This window comes from Suricata suricatta, chromosome 8 (genome assembly GCF_006229205.1).
Source record: "Suricata suricatta isolate VVHF042 chromosome 8, meerkat_22Aug2017_6uvM2_HiC, whole genome shotgun sequence".
Lineage (NCBI taxonomy): Eukaryota > Metazoa > Chordata > Mammalia > Carnivora > Herpestidae > Suricata > Suricata suricatta.
The window spans coordinates 97,397,537-97,419,046 of NC_043707.1; the positions used below are offsets into that span (position 1 = coordinate 97,397,537).

At 35.9% G+C, this 21,510-nt stretch overlaps 1 protein-coding gene across 1 annotated transcript in view; it reads right to left on the bottom strand.

The window, feature by feature from the left end:
- Window positions 1-404: 404 nt before the first annotated feature.
- The window catches only part of PRKAA2 (protein kinase AMP-activated catalytic subunit alpha 2), a 52,552-nt gene continuing 31,446 nt past the window's right edge, over window positions 405-21,510 (bottom strand). The window contains exons 6-8 of the mRNA XM_029948826.1: window positions 10,733-11,237; window positions 9,119-9,245; window positions 405-7,887 (exon numbers count right to left, since the gene is read on the bottom strand). Of these exons, the coding sequence (XP_029804686.1) occupies window positions 7,649-7,887; window positions 9,119-9,245; window positions 10,733-11,237 (871 nt within the window). The 3' untranslated portion in view covers window positions 405-7,648. The remainder of the gene's footprint in view (window positions 7,888-9,118; window positions 9,246-10,732; window positions 11,238-21,510) is intronic.

Here is a 21,510-nt window from a genome sequence, read left to right on the forward strand (position 1 = left end):
TGCGAATGATCCGTAGCCAACAGCCACAGAAGAAATGGGATTTCAATCTCACAGCAGCATGCACCTAAATTCTGCCAACAATCTGAAGCAGCCTTGAAACAGATGATTCCCCAGAGTCCAACCCTACCAAGTGCTGTGTCACAGCCTTGTGGGACCTGAAGAAGCAACACCACACTTCTTACAGAACTGTAAGATAACAAATTCATGTTAAGTCAACTGATTTATAGCAATTTGTTATGACATCAATAGGAAATATAGTGGCTAAAGTTAGAAACTACTGTGTACGACAGAAAATGATATGAAATCTTCAAGGAATCCTAGGCAATCTTTTCCTTCAACAGCTTTCTCTATAACTATTAACTGATGTGTAGAATATTAGCTTAATGACTGAGCAGAAACAAAAATAGCTTTCACATTAACCAGAGACTTTAATTTTATTTTGAGAAAAAAAGCTTATAAGCAATCAGGCTGCTTTTCTCTTTTGGGTTTGTTACCTGTGAGTACACACAGTGCAAATATGAAGCAAGGAGAACCCAGAACTATGAACTGTGTATAGTTCAAGAGGACAGCTTCACCACGTGGTTACTGGAAGACAGAGCCTTGTCACTGATCATTTAACACCCACACACACAAAAAAATACCTAACAAACAAAACCGAAATTTGAATCTATGGTTATTAAAACACAAAAACACTCAAAGTCAGGGTTTTTTTTTTCTTTTTCCTGAAGTCATAAAAAAATGATTCCAATTTCAACAGTTTTAAAAAGATTTTTAAATATGTTACCAAATGCTTCAATAGGTGAATCTGTCAATGGGATTTTTTTTTTCTTTATCAAGGACAGGCTACAAAGGATACTCTTATAATTTTTTTTTTAATAATAGCCAATCTTATATTTTCTTGATTGTCATGGTCATAACCTAATGGCTATCAACTTTCAGTTTTATTTGTTGCACGCAAAACCCACTGTATGATATTTTAGCATATATGACAAGGAACATAAAAATTCTCAAAACATTTAGATTACTATTCTGAGAGATCACAGTTCTCTAACAATTTTACATTAAACACACAAAACATTATACAACCATACATATTTATGAACAGTCTTGAAAGAAAGCTGTATTTGGAACATTAAGGCAGATTCAGCCAACATTTAAAGAAGTTCTGAATATCTGTTGCCACAAAAGACAAGTTCAATATTTGAATATTTGATATCATCAAGAAATTTTAAGTCACTTAAAATACCATAATTTGTGAAACTGTGGTCTTAAACATTTTTTCTTACCACATAAGACTTACCTAAAATCAAGATACTCATCCTATCAGTATCAAAGATCTCTATTAAAAAAAAAAAAAAGGAAGAAGAGAGTTACCTTAAATAGGATGATAAACCCTGTATTGAAGCAAGGGCCTTAGTTTCTCACACGTCTGTGAGGTATGTTATTGGCCACACTGTGTAGGTGAGAAAACTCAACCAAACTGGGAATCAGATTCCATATTAGATTTTTGTTCTTTGCTGTGCAGTATTTCTTGCCTTTATAAACATTTTAAAGGGCTGAAATATAAAGATTGGCTATTTTCTCATGTTTTAAAAATGAATAGCAAAGTTTTGCCAAAGTAACTTAAAAAGTAAAGCAATGTTAAAGGAATAGAAAAATACATCCTTGAACAGCTTCCGACAGGGATAGGGTAAGGCCTGCCCCCAGGAGCCTGAAAACAAACAGGCAAAAGCAAACTATTTGTGGACGGCAGATCTAAGGAAAAAGGAGAGGAATTTGAAAAAAGATAGTTCAAATTTTTGACTAATTACTATTATTCCTCTAATTTGAAAAGGCACAATTAAGGTGTTTTTGTTTATAACAATGGATCTATTTCTTTTTCCATTCAGGAAAATGTTATCTATCTAGATGGATGGCCTTTTTTTTTTTTTTTAACACAACTAACTGAAAAGGGATTTTTAGCTATGAAAAATAAATGCTTACATTAGCAGCAAAAAAATTAGGCAGTTCTCCTTGGATAGAACGTCCCTATTCCTCCTTGAAATTTTAAATCAATGCACAGTAGTTAACCTTGAAAAACAATCACATGTATGAACCTCAAAATTCCATTTACGTTCAGGAAAATTTCCATGCTAGGATATTCTACAAATACTTAAGCTTTTGTCCTGGAAAGAGCACACTACTCTAGGGTTTCCTTAATTGCACTTTAAATGTAACTGAAATTTACCTACCTTGCTTGTCCGAATAATCATAAGCTGCTTCTCTAAGATCTAAACTGCTTTAGATTATAAACAATTACCAAAAGTCACATCACAGTCACGGCTGCAAACTGGCACTGCTACACAAGGCTGGCAGTGAATATGGACCCTGGCCCCCACGTTAATATGGGCCCACGATTGGCTTGCCAACTTCGGGACCCAGCCTGATTCTTGTCAGGTTATGGCTGAAAAAGTTTAATTAAAGCTCAATCCAGTCTAGACTGTGAGTGCTGTTCTTTATGCTATTTCTGTTCAGTAGCATCAAATGCATCATTATTATATGTGCAACAGCTAGTAAGGATACCAGCAACTTGTTTAAGGAACGTGTCATCTTTAAAGCTCATCAAACAAATTACATTTCAAAGTTAAGATTTGGGAGAATATCAAGCCAATAATTAGGTAGTTTGTGAATGGAAACAGACTCTACGAAAACCATGTTTATCACCTAAATACACATACAAAATGAAAAATCAATCTGTATATGAAATTTAGGCAAGTCTAATTCAGGTAACAGTCAAAAACTATGATAATTTAAGTTAGGGGCTAGGGCTACTTTTACTTTTTATAAAAGATTGTGCTACAAGAATCATCTCAATAAAATTAAAGATTCATGCCTAAAAGTTTCTTCGGTATTTTGTTAAGCACCCTCAATAACTCAGAAGTACTTTTAAATATCAATATGCTAATCATACATACTTCAGGTAATTATATTCAGTTAGTACAATCAACCAGTTCAAATAATTTAAGAAATATTCAATTAAGACAATTTTATGTCACTCGAAGACTCGAAAGCACTACAATTCGGCTACTCAGATGTTTCAGTGAATCCGACTATTCTCCCCTGGAGGCAGGTGGCAAAGAAACAGTGCTCATCGCTGACTACTTTATGGCACTGAAGCTTTGTGAAGAGCTCTGTGGGCCTGCTTTCCTCATCATCTGGAAAATGGTTACCTCACAAGGTCGCTCTAATGTATTAAATAAGTTCTAGTAAGATACAGTCTTGAGATCTAAAAGTCACTATAAAAATGTATGGAACACTTCCCACACTTCAAATTAGTAATATTTTCCCTATGCTAAGTACACATGATGTTTTAACATGTTTGGTTTTCTGGATGTTTTTTGCCATTTGTATTCCAGAGGGCAGCTGTAGTAAAAATTTTTCAAGTATTTGTCTTTAAAATGCCTCACCGAACAAATAAAGAACATTCACACTATAAAGTCTCTAAATATATAAAAAGTGAACACTAATACAAATCACATAAAAAAAAGGCAAAGACAGAACTTTAAAGCTCAAAGGTACCTCAGAGGCCTTTTAGTCCGTCTACTCCTCCCACTTCAGAGGTTACAAACTGAGGCCCAACACAGGTGTGACTCACTGACAGATTGCACATATCCCTCATCCAGAATTCCTAATAAAGCCTCTGAGAGTTATTAAGATAAATTACATTCCCTATTTAAAAAGTCACAGAAGGACCAGGTAAAGAAATTCCAGATTGAAATGGCGGAAATCTTTAAAAACAAAAACAGACAAAACTGTGAAGATGTTTAACATTTAGATATTGAGATTTCACAGCCTTACCAGGATTTAAATTCTTAACCAGTGAATAGACAAAAATACAGTATCTGTGGTATGCACATTCTAAGCTTTTATATTTTATAAATGGAAGATATAGTGCTTATATTAACTGAGTAAACTGTGCATTAATAGAAGCAACAAATTCAAATAGTCAAAAAACCTGTAACCGTTTTCTATGATTATTTTCTCAATTATGTCTCATTTAATATAAAAAACCAAGTTCTGTTCCCTGAGTACAAAGTGGCTAGAGAAAAAGAAAAAGCAAGCCCACAATTATATAACTGTTACGGGAACCTTATTTGCAGAAAATGGAGAATTGTTTATACAACATATACCCAATTCCCTGACACACAAATACCATTACTTCTAATTTAGGCTCCTAGGTTCTTCTTACAGATGACTAGTATCAAGGAACGTGAACACTTGAGGTTACAAAAGTGTCTTAAAAGTCTGTTTTTCAAAACAAAAACCCACTTGAAATAGTTTGCCTACCTCCCTACTCAAGGTAAGGTGTTATCTGGTTCCTACATTAAAAGATACCAGGAATTAGATCTAAATATGATGTCCTATATAAAAACATTTAGAAAATGTTCACTGACTACACATTTTCAAAGTAAGAATCAATGTCACAAACTCAGTGCCCACAGAGCCATCAAGAGTCACCAATCTTGTAGGCCATTTTTACAAGTAATCTTTTTTAAGGTTTTTTTAGCTATCTGTTCAGCACAACACAGAATACGTTTTGCTCCCAAACAATGGCACAAGCTGATTAAGAAGATCAAGGTGCTTCTATGAAGCACATCACACACATACAAAATTCCAGCATCTGCTCAATGATTTTGTCCACAGGTTAAAATACAATTTTTCTGATTTTGAACCATATTTCTCTCTCATGGCTGATGAGAAAAGATATCTTAATTCTATTCTTAACTACTCTAATTTTAGCAACCTGGGACAAAGTATTTTTCAAATTTGCCTTTTCCCATGGGATATTAAGTTTAAAAGATAGTTAATTTGGGCAAAGCAGGACTAAAGTTAAATGTTTTATTTTTCACACTAGTACCATTCAAGTCTTTAGTGCTCATAATCCATGTTCGTCCGCAAGCAGGAGAGTGGCGTGCAACATTTTCCAAACTTGCTCAGTGGACTTGTTTTTGAGCAGAGCATCTCAAGGGAAACACTTTGGGAGTGCTACTGTAGAACCATGTGGAGTCCCTTTCCATGATGTGACTACGTATATACGAATACTAGAAGCTCTCCTCCAGAATCTTAGCTGGAAATTCTTCCCACCCCAAATCTAACTATCACTTACCATTATCTACAATTAACCAGCTTAGAAGACTGATATGTGGGGATTTAGCAACTGATTCTTCCCTCTTTCTGCTTATTAGCAACAAAAGCTTCCTAGGACAATGTTCTAGCCCCATTAGTGTGGACTGAGCTTCCTGAAATCTTCTCCATACAAAGCAACTTACTATGCCTTCTAGAGTTACAGAGTAGCTGTACTTTAAAAACTTAAGCATACAGGGATCAAAACTGCAATCCAGGCTCTCCTCAAATTCAATAGGTAACCATCAAAGTGTAGATATTCACAAATACTGGCAAGAAGGAGAAAACAGTAAATATTTTTAATTCTCAAACATGATAAACATCCTTATAAAATAATTTTAATATAATTAAGTTTTTAATATCTGATTTACAAAGCTAACATGCCACTGTACTCCTTGCTGTTTCTCCACCTTCAAAATTGTTAGGGATTTTGTCACTGGGGATAGGACTCATCAGATTAATTCGATATTTCTAAGGTCATCCCATTCATAGTCAAGAAAATGTTATGAGGTGGCCCTGTTTTTCCCAAAAGAGGTATTTACACATTTGGAGAGGCCAAAATTATGCCCTGTGTATGCATAATGCACATCAGACTAAAGAGCAGGACTGCTTTCCCTGTAAAAACTACAAAAAGCACCCTTCGTTGCCACTAGGTGGCAGCCTTTCAAAGGCTTAAACTTGAAACAGTTTAATGTAAACCCACCACCCTTTCCTAAACTGGCAAGCAAAGATTCCTTTCAATTTAAGTCAGATTTAAAAGTTAACACCATTTTTAAAAAGTTCTATAAACCAATATGATGTGACACACTGCAAACTCCTGACTCAAAACTACTTAAAGACAGGCATGCTTATCTTCCATAAACAAAGGAGAAACTTAGTCTAACATTTTCATTTGCTTCTTGATAGAAAACATCATTTTTGGCAAAGAGAAACCTGTTTTCAAGAGCTTAATCTTTTCTAGGGTAAGTCAGGTGAATGAGAGTGTTAATTACAACATATAAACAAAGGAACAGATAAATACAAATTAGATAAATTACACATAATTTAAAAATTAAATACTTTCACTAAAACAATATAAGCAATCAGCTATTATTATCTACTCTGCTGTATATAGGTTTCTTTTTAATCTTTAAAAAATAAAACCTACACAAAGCAAAACAAAGAAACAGTTTGGTTTTCCTTTAAAAGCACTGGTATGTGAATACATATATGTATATATGTAAAAAACACATATTTATTCAAGATTTTTTTCCCCATGTTTAAGGCTTCCCTACCCTAACAGCCTCAACAGTGAAGGTCAGAGCCTATTAAGCTTTGCAAGTACACAAAAGCCCTTAGGGCCAGAACAGTGTTTTCAAACTGGATGGCTAGAACCAAGATAGGGAACAAAGAAAGGGAAACAGAAAAGATTTAAAAGCTAAGTCAGTCAGCCACAAAGGATCAAACAAGGTTAGGGAGGGGAACGGCTGCTATAACAAATTTGAACTTCAGATGAAGAATGAGCACTGGTGAGACACAACAGGACAGACACAAAAGCTCTCCACCACCACATATATTAAATCAGAGATAAGAATTCTCCCTTAAGGGACTGTTGATATTTTGCTTTGTTTCATTTAACTGTCTATTTTATCATGCTTGGTGAAATACAAAAATAAATAGAGCCAAAAATAATTTGAGAAAAGTATTTTTGAAGGCATGTTTTAAAATGATTTTTTTTTAAAAAATGATATGTTTATGAAAAACAAACGTCGTTGCAATCCTAGATGTTCCAATACTTAGTAGAAGGTTGAAGGCTCTTAAGATAAATATATTCTTCAAGGAGATCTCAGAGCCGCTAGCTGATTACAGCTGTTTTTAAGAACCTGGAAAGACCAGTTACCTGTTTCAGGACCACAGCCCTTCCGTTAAAACACGAGGCAGTATCTGCAAAAACTAAAACTACTAGAAGAACGTGGCTTCTGAAATTTGGGGGACAAGCCTTTAAGATTTCAACATTTAAATACTATCTTACTAATGGCCGTAGTATTTTCTTTTAATCTTCTTGTGCAAGAGAACAGGGTGCATCAACACTACTTAAAGCCTGAACTTTTTATTTTAGGAAGTAAACTGGATTTATCTACATTAAATAGTCAAGCAAAGAGGTGTTGCCAAACTATCCTTGGATTAGACATTCACCAGTGAGGGTATATTAATCCATCTATACTGAACTCACAATTCTAAATTAACAATCTTCACCAACCCTCACCTACTCAAGGTACTGCCTATGAATCTATCAGCAGCAGAATAGAATTAAAATGTCTACAGGTTGTATTTACCTGTCAGATTTGTTTTCAGTAATTTCAATGGCATTGAGTGTCCCCTGGAAATATTCATCACTCTCAATCAGTATTCCAGAGTACGTGATATCCATAAGTAAACTAACAGTTTTAAGAATATATCTGATTTTCACAGTGCAATAACAGAAAGACCAACTAGAGAAACATCATCAACGGGCTAAAGTAGTGATCAGACTGGCACACATTTCAAAAAAATCCATGGTGTGACTGCCTAGTCGAGGTGAAACTGAAGACAATGTGCTCCCTGTCAAGGAGCCAGAAAGAGAGCCAGAAAGTGAATGGCTCTCCGCTGTTATAGAATCAAAACTCGATCTGGGTCTATGTAAGCCAGCAGCAGAACAGGAACGCTGAGGTGTCGAAGAACCAGACCTCTGCTCCACCACCTCATCTGAAATGAACCAAACAAAAGCAAATTATATGAAAGGTGTATTTGTCAAAGCCCTTCCATGAAGATGCCACATTCAGAAAATAAACACATCTGAACAAGCGCAACTTAAAGGATGTCATGTTTCAGAGTCTGGGGAGCAGGGGTGACAATACCTCTTTCCTCCCATAATCATAAAAGACATCACTAATCAAAGTCACCCTAAATCCTTCTCAAATGTCGTATCTGGCATCAGCCTTGAAATCAAATTGATATCCCATAGGAAGAAAGCACATCCTTGGAGGATTATTTTCTTGTAGCATATCAACAAAAGGTAACACTAAAAAAACACAAAAGTTGCCATCATACAGTGGTTCTGAATATTCAGTGCACATTGCCACTGCCTGGAGGAGGAGCAAGGAAAATCTTGTTAAAAATGAAGATTTCCAATTTCCCAGGACTCACCTCCAGAGATTCTGATCTGGTAGATCTGGGGGTAGTTGCCATGTATCTGCATTTTAATATGAATGCTGAGTAATTCTGATGATGATGGTCAGGGACCATATAAATTCCGCTATTGGTGGTGGTGGTTCAAAGAATAAAATTTAAAACTATTCTGTTGAAAACAGCCTCCTCAACTCTGAACTCAGTTCTATTCTTGTTCCATCCTGCACCTGACCATGGTTTGCTGTTTTTATCCTTCTTGGGACTCTGAACTGAACAAGCCCATTTGGTTCATGAGGGTTTGACTTCTGGCACACATTATTTAGACACAATCCACAACCACCTGCTGATTCCTTCACCTCCTGGGCATGTGGGCAGACGAAATGGGCCAAATCCAAGGAAAGTCCCATTTGGCCAACCAGGATAAGAGAAGCTGATAAACAGGCAAGTTTAGATATTACAATCCTAACGGTGATAACATATGCATGGAGAAATATGACAAAGACCCAGACAACATCAGCCAACTTTAGGTAAAAATTGCTTCCCTATCGTTCCTTACTTTTACTCCACAACCAACACTTTAAGTGACTTTTTTATGCTAAAGAGGCACTAACTTTGAAGAGGTGCTGGATTAGAGATATTCCCCATGTCTTCAAACCTCTTCATTTCACTTACATTTTTAGTTAACTCTAGATTACTAAAAAACCAATATAGAAGACCTACCCACCATGTCTTTGAGATGATTTTAACATCTTGTCAACTAGTGCCAAGTTTTATCTTCTCAGAGCTCATGCCTGCATAGCTTCCTTACCATCAATGCTTTTAAAGTCCAAAAGATAGCTTCTATTGTCAACCAGGTAAAGCTGTAAGCTCATTTTCACATAATTGCCAGTCACTGGATTTTTTCTTCTTACACGAAGATGGTATGCATTCACTACCTAAAATGGGAAATCTTTTTTTAAGGAAAAATGTTTAAAATAACAAACTACAAAAATGCCTTCCTTATTCTTATTGCAAAGAATAGTAAAAGAAACAACTGAGATGAGTAGAGTAGGAATTCTTGAATGATTTTTTATACTTATTACATAACAGCTTTATATTTACTTAATCTCTACTGATAGAGCAACTACAGAGCAACTGAAACTTAAAGGGAACTCAGTGAACTCAGAGATTACAGAGTATCTAGCCCTCCTCATTCTAGATATGCCTCCACTCTAAAACATCAACAGTAATTCTGGTTACCCAGCCTTAACTTGAATACTTCTGCCTATTAATATGGAATAGAAGGAATAAAACAGAACCAATATGTTAATGGTTTGCATTAGGCAGTATATACAGGTACTGTCACAGCATTTAAGTATTTTAATAATTCTGTGAACACTCTGGTTTCTCTTCAGATCGTATAAATCTTTCGCCTTTTAATAATTCTGTGAAAAAGTATTATTTGCCTTTTAAAGGTAAGAAAACTACAGCTCAGGAAAAAGATGATTCTGGGTTTTCAAAACATCTATCAAATTAGTTTCAAATTTTTTTAGTATGGAATTTTAAAGACATTAATGTCTCTCTTTTAACGGAATTGCTTCAGTAATGTTTTTTTAAATGATTTAAAGGAAATATTATTTTGTGTATTCATTTCATGTACAAATAAAATGAAAAGGACTAATTTTTCAAACATGTCAAATGAATATATGGTGCATTTGAATGTTTTTCTTCTTCATTTAAAAATATATTCACAGTCTTCACAGAGTGAAAAAGATACAGAGATGGGAAAAAAATGCTTTTCCCTCAACATATACTCAAAGAGAATTGCAATGAACTTGAGCACTAATTTGAAAAAAGGAAAACTGGGGTCTGAGAGGAAGAAAAATATACCATAACTAAGGATTAAAAGCACTAGACAAATAAAAGAGATTTTCTCAACCTAGAGAGAGAAAAGTGTTTGTTCACTGAAGGAATATATACTGATGGTGTCATTTGTACTGACCACTAGCTGCTACAGCCAGTGGGAGAAGGAAGAGAGCAAAGAGTTAAAACACTGCATTGCTAAAGACATGTGACTTTTTATTGCTATGATGCAGGCAGAAAGAGGTGTACAATTTTCTCGGGTGATTTCAGATTGATTACTTTCGCTTTCTTGGCCAACAATGCTAGTCTCTAAGTCAAAACTATCAGAGGCTCCCACATTGACAACTCTGCATTCTTACACTTTGTTTAGTTTCGAATGAACATGGTGTATTAATGGGAAAACAGGGTTTTCATCCAGAAGCAACACAACCACTAAATTTGTATCTAAATCAAAAACAACTTTTTTATTGACCCTAAGAACTCAATAGTTCAGAACAGCTTACTATACAAAAACATAAACACAAAAAGCAAACAAAACAAAACCTTTTACAAATGATCTTAATATACTGCAATTTCCTACCTTCCATTCAAAATCCAGCTGTTTCATAGCTCGGTAGACTTCAGCCATAATGTCATAAGGTTTGCTTTGACTTCGGATTCCAAGATGCCACTTGGCTTTTTTCACAGCTAAAGATTTGGGCTTAGTTGTATTCAGTGCATCCAAGGGACATCTTGCTTTAGGGCTGTCTGCTATAAGAGGTGGCATCCTTTCCGGATGAGGTTTCAGGCCTGGGGGAATATGCATGGCACTGTCATCCATAAAGGAACCAGTTGGGGGGCTAGAGGCGAGGTAGAACTCACTGGCTTGGTTCATTATTCTCCGATTGTCAATGACAAGATGATAAGCCACTGCAAGCTGGTCTTGAGGGTCACCACTGTACAAACTGTTCATGACTTCTGATTCTGTGCACTCAAATTTTTCACACACTTCTTTCACAGCCTCATCATCAATGACGTTAGCATCATAGGAGGGGTCTTCAGGAAATAAGTAACTGGGCAAATCTTGTTTAAACCATTCATGCTCTCTAGGAAAAATCCCACAATACACTATTGTAAGAACATGCTTTGGCAAGTCCCAAATAATTTATACATGGGGCAATTCAATATAACAGAATCAGGCCTGTTCTCTATGTGACCTTGGTAAGTTAGCTGACCCCCACCCTAGAATAACTATGGTTATTCAGACTTAGGTATTTGGCTGAAATTTTCTCAGAAGTAAAATTGAGCCTGTCACTTCAAAGGAAACAACTGGTGGTGTTTGTTGTCAATGATAAAGTTTAAGCTTTCAAGCAAAATTTTAGAATTTTATATAATTTGTATCTGCCTCCATTGGTTTGACAGCTTTCTAGTAAAGACTTTGCTGATAACTCTATAGTGATAACAATGAATATGATTTCTAATAGTGTAATAATGCATAGGTCACCATTTGGAAAACCTTTCTAACTCAATAACCCAGTATTTTCAAAGTGACTAACACATGCGGTTGCAGAATCACACATGGATAAAACATCTATAAAACACAAAGTGACCTATGGATTTTAATGTAATATAGTACAAAAGTACGCTGATATCTTTTCTCATCTGATACTGTAACTAACATGTTAAGCTTTGGCTTAATATCAAATAAGAATATCCACAACTGCCTAAAAGACTATTACAACTGTGCTTCCCTTTCCAACCACTTATTTGATGTCAGATTTTCTTCATGGACTGCAACTACATACAACATACCGCAGCAGACTGAATGAAGAAATAGACAGAAGAACCTAGCTGCAGGCTCTGAGTAAGCCTAACACTTAAGAGAATCTGAAAAATAATGACACCCTTGTTACTCTTTGGTTACTTTTCAGAAACGGTATTTACTTAGATTAACGTATGGTAGCTTTAGTGTTGTTTTTAAGTGAATTAAATTTTTTTAATTCTCTCAGATATTGATATAACCTGCATTAAAAAAAAACACAACTCTGTCGAATCCTCAATTTTAAGACTGTAAAGGAGTACTAAAATCAAAAAGTTTCATAATCAGTCTTCTAAATCTTATTTTTTCACACTTCTGGGCCTCTGTACATGATGTTACTATTACCATGCTAGACTATCCCATCCCTTTTCATCAAACTAACACATACCATTCCTTTGTGCACAAGCACTGCTACTACTATGCTAAATTCAGATCAATACCTACTTTACTTGAATGCTATTGACTGATTATTTCATTTATGAATATTAACTAAGGGTATACGATGATGGGGCACTTGGGTGACTCAGCTGGTTAAGCAACTGACTCTTGATTTCAGCTCAGGTCACCATCTCATAATCCATGGGTTTGAGCCCCATGCTAACAGCATAGAGCCTACTTGGGATTCTCTGTCTGCCCCTCTCTCTCTGCCCCTCTCCTGCTAACACACTCTAAACAAACAAACAAACAAACATTTAAAAAATTTAATGTTATACAATGGCAAAAGGACTCTTGTCCTCGCAGAGATTATATTCTAGCTAAATCAAGATAAAACAAAATATTCACAAAAATATAGTCACAATTACACAAATTTGAAAATCCTGTGATTAAGATTCTAAGTGGAAAGCACAGTGTAAAATAAGAATATATAAATCAGAATGGGATGTGTGTGATAAGGGAAGCGACGCTAAGTCATATTTAAGCAAATAACAGAATGATTAGAACTCAGCTAAGCAAAGAGCTGGCAAACAAGTATTCTCAGCAAAAGAAACAATATATGTAAAGACTGAGACAAGAAAGAGTTGTGCCATGTTCAAGGAGCAGGAGGGCTGAGGTCACTATCATGAAAGCATGAGTTATAGGTTAGAGGGTCAAAACATATCATATATTTCTGACAGCTGTATGCTATAAGAAAGATTTTGGGCCTAGAACCTACACTTGATGAAAATCACTGAAAGAATTTACAGAGATAGGGGTGTCAGTGACATGATCTAATTCGCACTCGGTAAAGATCATTCTGCTTGTGACAGAGAAACTGAACTGAAAAGACAAAAATGATGATGATGTTGACGATGCTCGTGCAGCCGTCCCCAGGAAATGATGGTGTGCCAGGCCCCGAGGATGATACAAAGATGCATCTTCTACAGCTTCTAGTAGATCTTTGTACAGAACACTCATACTTTCTTATAGATGTTGATTTTTTTTCTTAATCTAACCCAATAAACTCAGAGCTCCTTGAAACAGCATCATGCCTTATTTAGCTATATTCCATTACCCAGTAGAGTGTAAATGCTCAATAAATACAAAATAAATAAATGATGAATACATCAAGTATGAAAACCAAAATGAATTTATTATTGTGTTTATTTTCTGTATCAGACTAGGCACTCAAGGCTTAACAAAAATGTGAGATGTTAATTTTTTCAAAAGAAATAGATGTAAGAAATTGTACGTCTAACATTTTTAAAATATCAGTGACAAATAGGGAAGATGAGCACTTTCAAATGAACTCCAAAAATTCACTCTTACATAAAAACATTAATATTACTAGCAAAAATTATCAAAATTGACTTTTCCAGAACTCTGGAAATTAACCAAAAGCCTGCAAAAATCTGAGAAATATTTACCCAAGGAAACTGCTGATCTCAGTAAAAACAGTGAGATGAGAGACATTTTAAACTACCCTACATCCATCTTCCTTTCCTTCATTTCCATGGTAGCCTTGAAAACTAACAGCGTCACAATCATGGTAGCCCAGAAACCTAGCGGCCTAGCAACCACTAAGGGGAAATAGGTTTAGAGTTAGGGCAGAATAGGTTTAGAATTCTCCCAAGTCCTATCCCCATAGAGCTGTCATTATTTGACATGCCTGGAAGTTCCCTGAAAATCTCCACTTTGCAAGCCTTGTCTTTATCTGACCAGATTCAGAGCTCCCTCACTACAAACAGCCTTCTCCCCAGGACATTTGTCAAAAACAATCAATGGCATCTGTCTAATATCCCTGCTGCCTAAAGAGGCAGTAAGAGTTGGAGCAAGGAAGAAGCTAACCAAAAACCTTAAAATGAAAACTTCAGGAGTAAGAATTCCACTGAGATCTTTGAAATACTCTAATATATTCCTAGGACTCGAGAATGCCATGTACATATGCAGAGCTGTATGCATGCCCAAGAACTACCCTCATTTCTAATTACTGGCTCACTTGGAGACTCTGTGCTGACAGGAAGTGAAAACTAAAGCAGAGTTATGATCTTCTCATTGGAGCAATGAAGACATGCACACAGAGTCCCTTAGCAAAGGCTGGGAGACTTACTAGATCCAATCATTCATGGAAAACTCAAACAATAAGCTAACCAAGGAGAGATTTCAGTGCCAACCATGACAAAGAATATAAAATTTATGGAATTAGTTCAGTAAAATCACTAAACAAGAGCAGCAGCAGCCACACATAAGAATTACAAATCCTAAGCATCCACCCAAAAGAAATGGAAATGTGATCATAAAAAAACTTGTGCACAAATATGCAAAGCAATACTATTATTCTTAAGAGCCAACAAATAGAAACAATTCAAGTACCCATTAAATGATGGATGGATGAACAAAATGTAGTATATCTATACAATGGAGTACTTTTCAAGAAAAAAGGAATGAAGAACTGATACATGCTACACCATGAATGAACCTTGAAAACATTCTCCTACATGAGAGTAGCTAGACTCAAAAGGCTACATGCTAGATGATTCCATTTATATGAATCAACCAGAATAGGCAAATACATAAAGGCAGAAAGTAGATTACTCGCTTCCAAGGGATAAAAGGAAGGGGAAATATGTAATGACTGCTAAAGGGTATGGACTTTCTTTCAGGGAATTAAAAAATAGTGATGAATGGGGCACCTGGGTGGCTCAGTCGGTTAGGGAGCTGACTTCAGCTCAGGTCATGATCTCATGGTTCATGGGTTCAAGCCCTGCGTCATGGTCTGTACTGACAGCTCAGAGCCTGAAGCCTGCTTTGGATTCTATGTCTCCCTCTCTCTCTGCCTCTCCTCTGCTCGTGCTCTGTCTCTCAAAAATAAATAAACATTAAAAAAAATTTTTTAACGGTGATGAATGTACAACTTGGTTAATATATAAGAACTAATGAATTATATAAGGAGCAAACAGGAAAAATGAATTTATCAATAAAATGTTTAAAAATAAATATGGAGATAATCTACATTTTTATTTTTAATCCATTCATTTAGACAAAGGACTATAATCCTTTACCATAAGAAAAAATTGCCAATTAAAAAGTCATACTCCTAGCTTATGATTTTCAGGAGTCAGTTTCTGAATTAGCTCTATCAAGGGAACCAGTATCCAGAATGTTCATGAAGGCTTGCCAGAGACAACACCAGTTCATTCCCATGGGCTACTACACAGCCATCAGAAATTCAGTCTTTTTTTTTTTAATTTTTTTTTATTGTTTGTTTATTGTTGGAGAGAGACAGAGTGTAAGTGGGGGTGGGGCAGAGAGAGAGGGAGACACAGAATGCGAAGCAGCTCCAGGCTCTGAGCTGTCAGCACAGAGCCCGATGTGGGGCTCGAACTCACAAGCCATGAGATCATGACCTGAGCCGAAGTCAGATGCCCAACCGACCGAGCCACCCAGGCGCCCCAGAAATTAAGTCTTTCTATCACTACTATCTGATATGCATTTTGACACATGACATAAGACTCAATGAGTTATGGAGACTCCATGAAAAATGAAAACACAACCATCCAAAATCTGTAAGATGCAGTGAAAGCAATTCTAAGGGAAATATACAGCAATACTGGCCTACCTCAATAACTAACAAATTAGCAAACAAATGCTCAAGTGAACAATCTAACCTTACTCCTAAAGGAACTACAAATAAAAGAACAAAGTCCAAGGTGAGTTGGAGCATATAATAAAGATCAGAGTAGAAATAAATGACATAAAGACTAAAAAAACAATAGAAAAAAAATCAATGAAATCAAGCACTGGTTCTTCGAAACGACAAAATTGATAAGGCCTTCACCAGACTCATCAGGAAGAAAAGAAGAAAGGCCCAAATAAAATCAGAAACAAAAGAGGAGGACTAACAACGGATACCACAGAAATACGAAGGATTATAAGAGAATGTTACAAAAAGTTATATGCCAACAAAGTGGATAACCTACAAGAAATGGATACATTCCTAGAAAGCTATAATCTTCCAAAACGAAATAAGGATGAAATAGAAAATCTAAACAGACCAAACTAATACACAAAATTGAATCAGTAATTAAAAACCTATCAAAAAATAAAAGTCCAGGCAGTTGGATTCACAGTGAATTTTACCAAACATTTAAAGAAGAGTTAATACCTATTCCCCTCAAACTATTAAAAAAAAAAAAAAGAGGAAGGAAAGCTTCCAAATGCATTCTATGGGGTCAGAATTACCCTGACACCAAAACTAAAGACATTACAAAAACAGAAAACGACCAGCAAATATCCCTGATGAACACAGACACAAAAATCTTTAAAAAAACATCAGCAAACCACATTCAACAACGCATTAAAAGACCACTCACCACAATCAAGCAGGATTTATTCTGGGGGGATGCAAAAATGGTTCAATATTTGCAAATCAATCACCCTAATATAACATCAACAAAACAAAGAATAAAAATCAAATGATCATCTCATTTGACAAAATTCAGTATCTGTTCATGGAAAAAAAAATAACAAAGTGGGTTCAGAAGGAAGAGATCTCAACATAATAGAAAGCCACCTATGAAAAACCCACAGCTAACATCAAACTCAATGGTGAAAAACCAAGAGCTTCTCCCCTAAGATCAAGAACTATACAAGGATGTCTACTCTTAGCACTTTTATTCAACATAGTACTGGACATCCTAACTATAGCAATCAGACAAGAAATGGAAACAAAAGAGATCCATACTGGTTAAGAAGAAGTCAAACTACCACTATTTGCAAACAACATGATATTATACATTTAAAAAAAACAAACCCTAAAGACTCCACCAAAGAACTACTAGAATACATAAATCGGTGAAATTGCAGATACCTAGAAATCAGTTGCATTTCTACACACTAATAATAAAGTACTAGAAAGAGAAATTAAGAAAACAATTCCATCTACAACTGCACCAGAAATAATAAAATACTGAGGAACAAATTTAACCAAGGAAGTGAAAGATCATGCTCATAGACTAGAAGAATGAAATTTTTTTTTAAGTTCATTTATTTACTTTGAGAGAGAGAATGCGCGCGTGCGCGCGCGCACACACACACACACACACACACACACACACACACACACACACGAGCAGGAGAAGGGCAGAAAGAGAGGGGAAAAACAGGCTCCCAAGCAGGCTCTGCACTATCAGCAGATCTCATGATCCATGAGATCATGACCTGAGCCAAGGTCAAGAGTCAGATGCTTAACTGAGTAACTCAGATGCCCCAGAATGAACATTGTTAAAACGTCCAAACTACCCAAAGCAATCTACAGATCAAAACATTAACAGCACTATTCAGAGAACTAGAACAATCTTAAAACTTCCTTGGAACTATAAAAGACCTCAAATAGACAAGGCAATATGGGGGTGGGGGAGCTGGAAGTATCACAATCCCAGATTTCAAGAAACACCATAAAGCTACAGTAATGAAAACAGTATGGTACTGGCGCAAAAACTGACACACATTATCAATGGAACAGAACAGAGAGCCCAGAAATAAACCTATGTTTACATGGTCTATTACTCTATGACAAAAGAGGCAAGAAGATCTAATGAGGAAAAGACAGTCTCTTCAATGAATGGTGCTGGGAAAACTGGACACCTACATGTAAAAGAATGAAACTGGACCACTTTCTAACACCATATACAAAAACAAACACAAAATGGATTAAAAACCTAAGTGTGATATCTGAAACTATAAAATTCCTATAGGCAAATACAGACAATTATATCTCTGACACTAGCCACAACAACAGTTTTCTATCTATATATGTTTCCTAAGGCAAGGGAACCAAAAGCAAAAATAAGCTATTGGGACTACATCAAATAAAAAGCTTTTGCACAGTGAAGGAAAACAACATCAAAACCAAAAGGCAACCTACCAAATGGGAGAAGATACTTGCAGATTATATATCCAATAAAGGGATAATATTCAAAATATATAAAGAACTTATACAACATAATACCAAAACAAAACAAAAAAACAATTGATTAAAAAATAGGCAGAGGACCTAGATAAACATTCTTCTGAAGAAGACATACAGATGGCCAACAGAAACATGAAAAGATGTTCAACCTCTGTAATCAGGGAAACCCCAATCAAAACCACAGCAAGGTTCACCTTACAATAGAGTAGCTAAAATAAAAAAGACAAGAAACAGTAAATGTTGGCAATGCCCCAGAGAAAAAGGAACCCTTGTACACTGCTGCTGAGAATGTAAACTGGTATAGCCACTGTGAAAAACAGTACAGAGATTCCTCAAAAATTTTTAAATAGAGGGGCACCTGGGTGGCTCAGTTGATTAAGTGTCTGACTCTTGGTTTTGGCTCAGGTCATATCTCATGGTTCATGGGTTTGAGTCCCATATTGGGCTCTGCACTGACAGTGTGGAACTGCTTGGGTTCTTATCTCCCTCTCTCTCTGTTCCTCCTGCGTGCACAATATTATTTCAAACTATATAAATAAACTTTTAAAAAAAGGTTAAAATAGAAATAGCATATGATCCAATAATTTCACTACTGGGTATGTATCCAGAGAAAACAAAAACACTAATTCAAAAAATACACAATCACTCCTGTATTTATTGCAGCATTATTTACAATAGCCAAGACATGGAAGCAACCTAAGTGTCTACCAACAGACAAATGGAAAAAGAACATGAGGTATACATGTAAGATGAAGTATTACACAGCCTTAAAAAGGATGACATTGTGCCATTTCCAACAAAATGGATGGACCTAGAGGGTATTATTCTAAAGTGAAGTGAAGTAAATCTGAGAAAAATAAATACATTATTTCACTCATAGGTGGAATCTAAAAAAAGGACAAATAAACAAATTTTTAAAAGCAGAATAAGACCTATAAATAAAAAGAGATGGCTGCCAGGGAAGGGGAGTGGTATTGGGGAGGATGGACAGAATGAGAAGGTGAGAGGGAGAGGCAGGCTTCCAATAAAGGAACGAGTAAGTCACAGGAATAGAAGGCCCAGCACAGGGGATAAGTCAATGATGTTGTAATAGCATTATATGATAACAGATGGCAGCTACACTTGCGGGAGCACAGCATAACACATAGAGAAGCTGAATCACTATGTTGTACACCTGAGGCTAATGTGACAGTGTGTGTCAACCACACTCAGAAATATTTTTTAACAGGAGACCAATTGAGTTAAAAAGACTACCAAATTTTAGAAATTTCACGATGTGTCCAAACTTCTTTAACTGCAGCTAAAAGGTATCTTACATGTTAACATTGCGTGCTGGGCATTGTTCTAGGAGATTTTAATTAATTAGGTTGAATGTCTGCAGTTTCTGATATTCAGCTGTTTTTAGACCTACAGAAATAAACTTACATGGTTTAACCTAAGACTTTCCTCCCAACAAATCCACTATATATGATGTAACTAAAGCACAAAAAGAATAAGTAGTATGCTGATAGTAAATAGAAGAATTAGGATTCATACTAAAACAGATGAACTTCAGACTCTTCACTTTTAATCACATATTGAATTAACTATTAGTAGTAGTAGTAATACTAAACTTAAGGCACTTGAGAGAATACAAAAATGTTATTTTCATGAAGACAATATCTATCCTATTACTCTACTCCTGTAACTTATCCTAGAGCCTTGAACAGAGTAGATACTGAATTTTAAAAAAATGATTAACTGAGTGAATGAATACTGAGATATATTTTCTAACCTCCAATGGCTTACCACCTTATAAGAAAACTAAGACCTATATGGGAATAATCATAAGAATGGAGTAGCATAACAACTCAGGATACAGGACACGGGCATCCCGACCCAGAGGTCCACGCCATCAGGACCATGGCAGGAGAGGAGCTCTGCTCTTAGCAGAGCCATAAGCTGGTGGGCGAAGTCATCTGTGTGTGGGTGTTTTTGGTCCCGCCACCACCCATCAGCCTGAGAATGCAACTGTGGACACAGGGACCAAGGTGTGCTGTGGAGGAGAGACCCTGTGGGACACCTCCTCTTTGCAGCCAGCCCAACTCCACACTGGATGCCACAGAAGGGCACAGCTTGGTTCTTGGAGGTTGGCAGGTAACTCCTGAATGGAGTGAGATTTGAACTCTGGTGGCTCAGTCCACACCCCATACCTTCCACAGTAACAGATAAAGCACCTCTGAGCTTGTGTTAAGTTCAGCTGGGCCACAAAACCACTAGTAAGTGTGAGAATAAAGGGAAACATAGCTAAAGAGAGCAGGGAGGCTAGAAGAGGGAGCCCTACCACTGAATATCACTTACAGACCCTGTCAGGGAAAGCTGTACTGATCATGACTGCAATGCAGCCAGTGAGACGCTGTCATCAGCCTGATCGCTTGCTTTTCTCCAGTGGACTTTGGTTCAGAAAAATCCCTCCCAGTTTCTTTTTCATGAAATAAAGTTACTTTTCCTTAAAAAAATTGTATATTTTTAATACATATTAATAAAATATTTTGGTATAATAAAGGAAGGACAGATGTCATAGAACCAATGCAGCAATCTGGGTTAGTGAAAATAGGACAGGTTTTGAATTCAGGCATTTCTGAGTTGAGGCTCACTTCTGCCTTTTATTAGCTGTCTAATTTTCCACACACACAGATTTACTCAACACTTCATTCATATCAAATACACAATGCCTGGTATATATTAATACTTGGTCCCTAATTTAAAGAACTTAACATTTAATAAGAACAAATACATAAATGAATCATAACCATTTTAAGCTTCTGTTTTATGTTTTATGTAAAATGAGAATAATAGCAGCTACCTATTAAGAGACCATGCTATGCTATATTTCAATATCTAGCAAAATGCCTGGTATACAGTAATTGTTCAATAATTAGTAATTCTTTCCCTGCTGAACCGCATTTTATTGAATCAAGAATCCCCACACATTAAAAAACTAAATTTGGATAAATAAAAAATAATGGAAACTATAAATTCAAGTTATTATTTTGAGAACAGAAATGAATGCCACTATTTTTTTATAACTGGAAGTTTGTACTTATACTGAATGCTACCATTTATATCAACTACATATGTATAAATTATTTCATCCTAACACACTTTTATTTATAATTTTTATCTAAAGCTT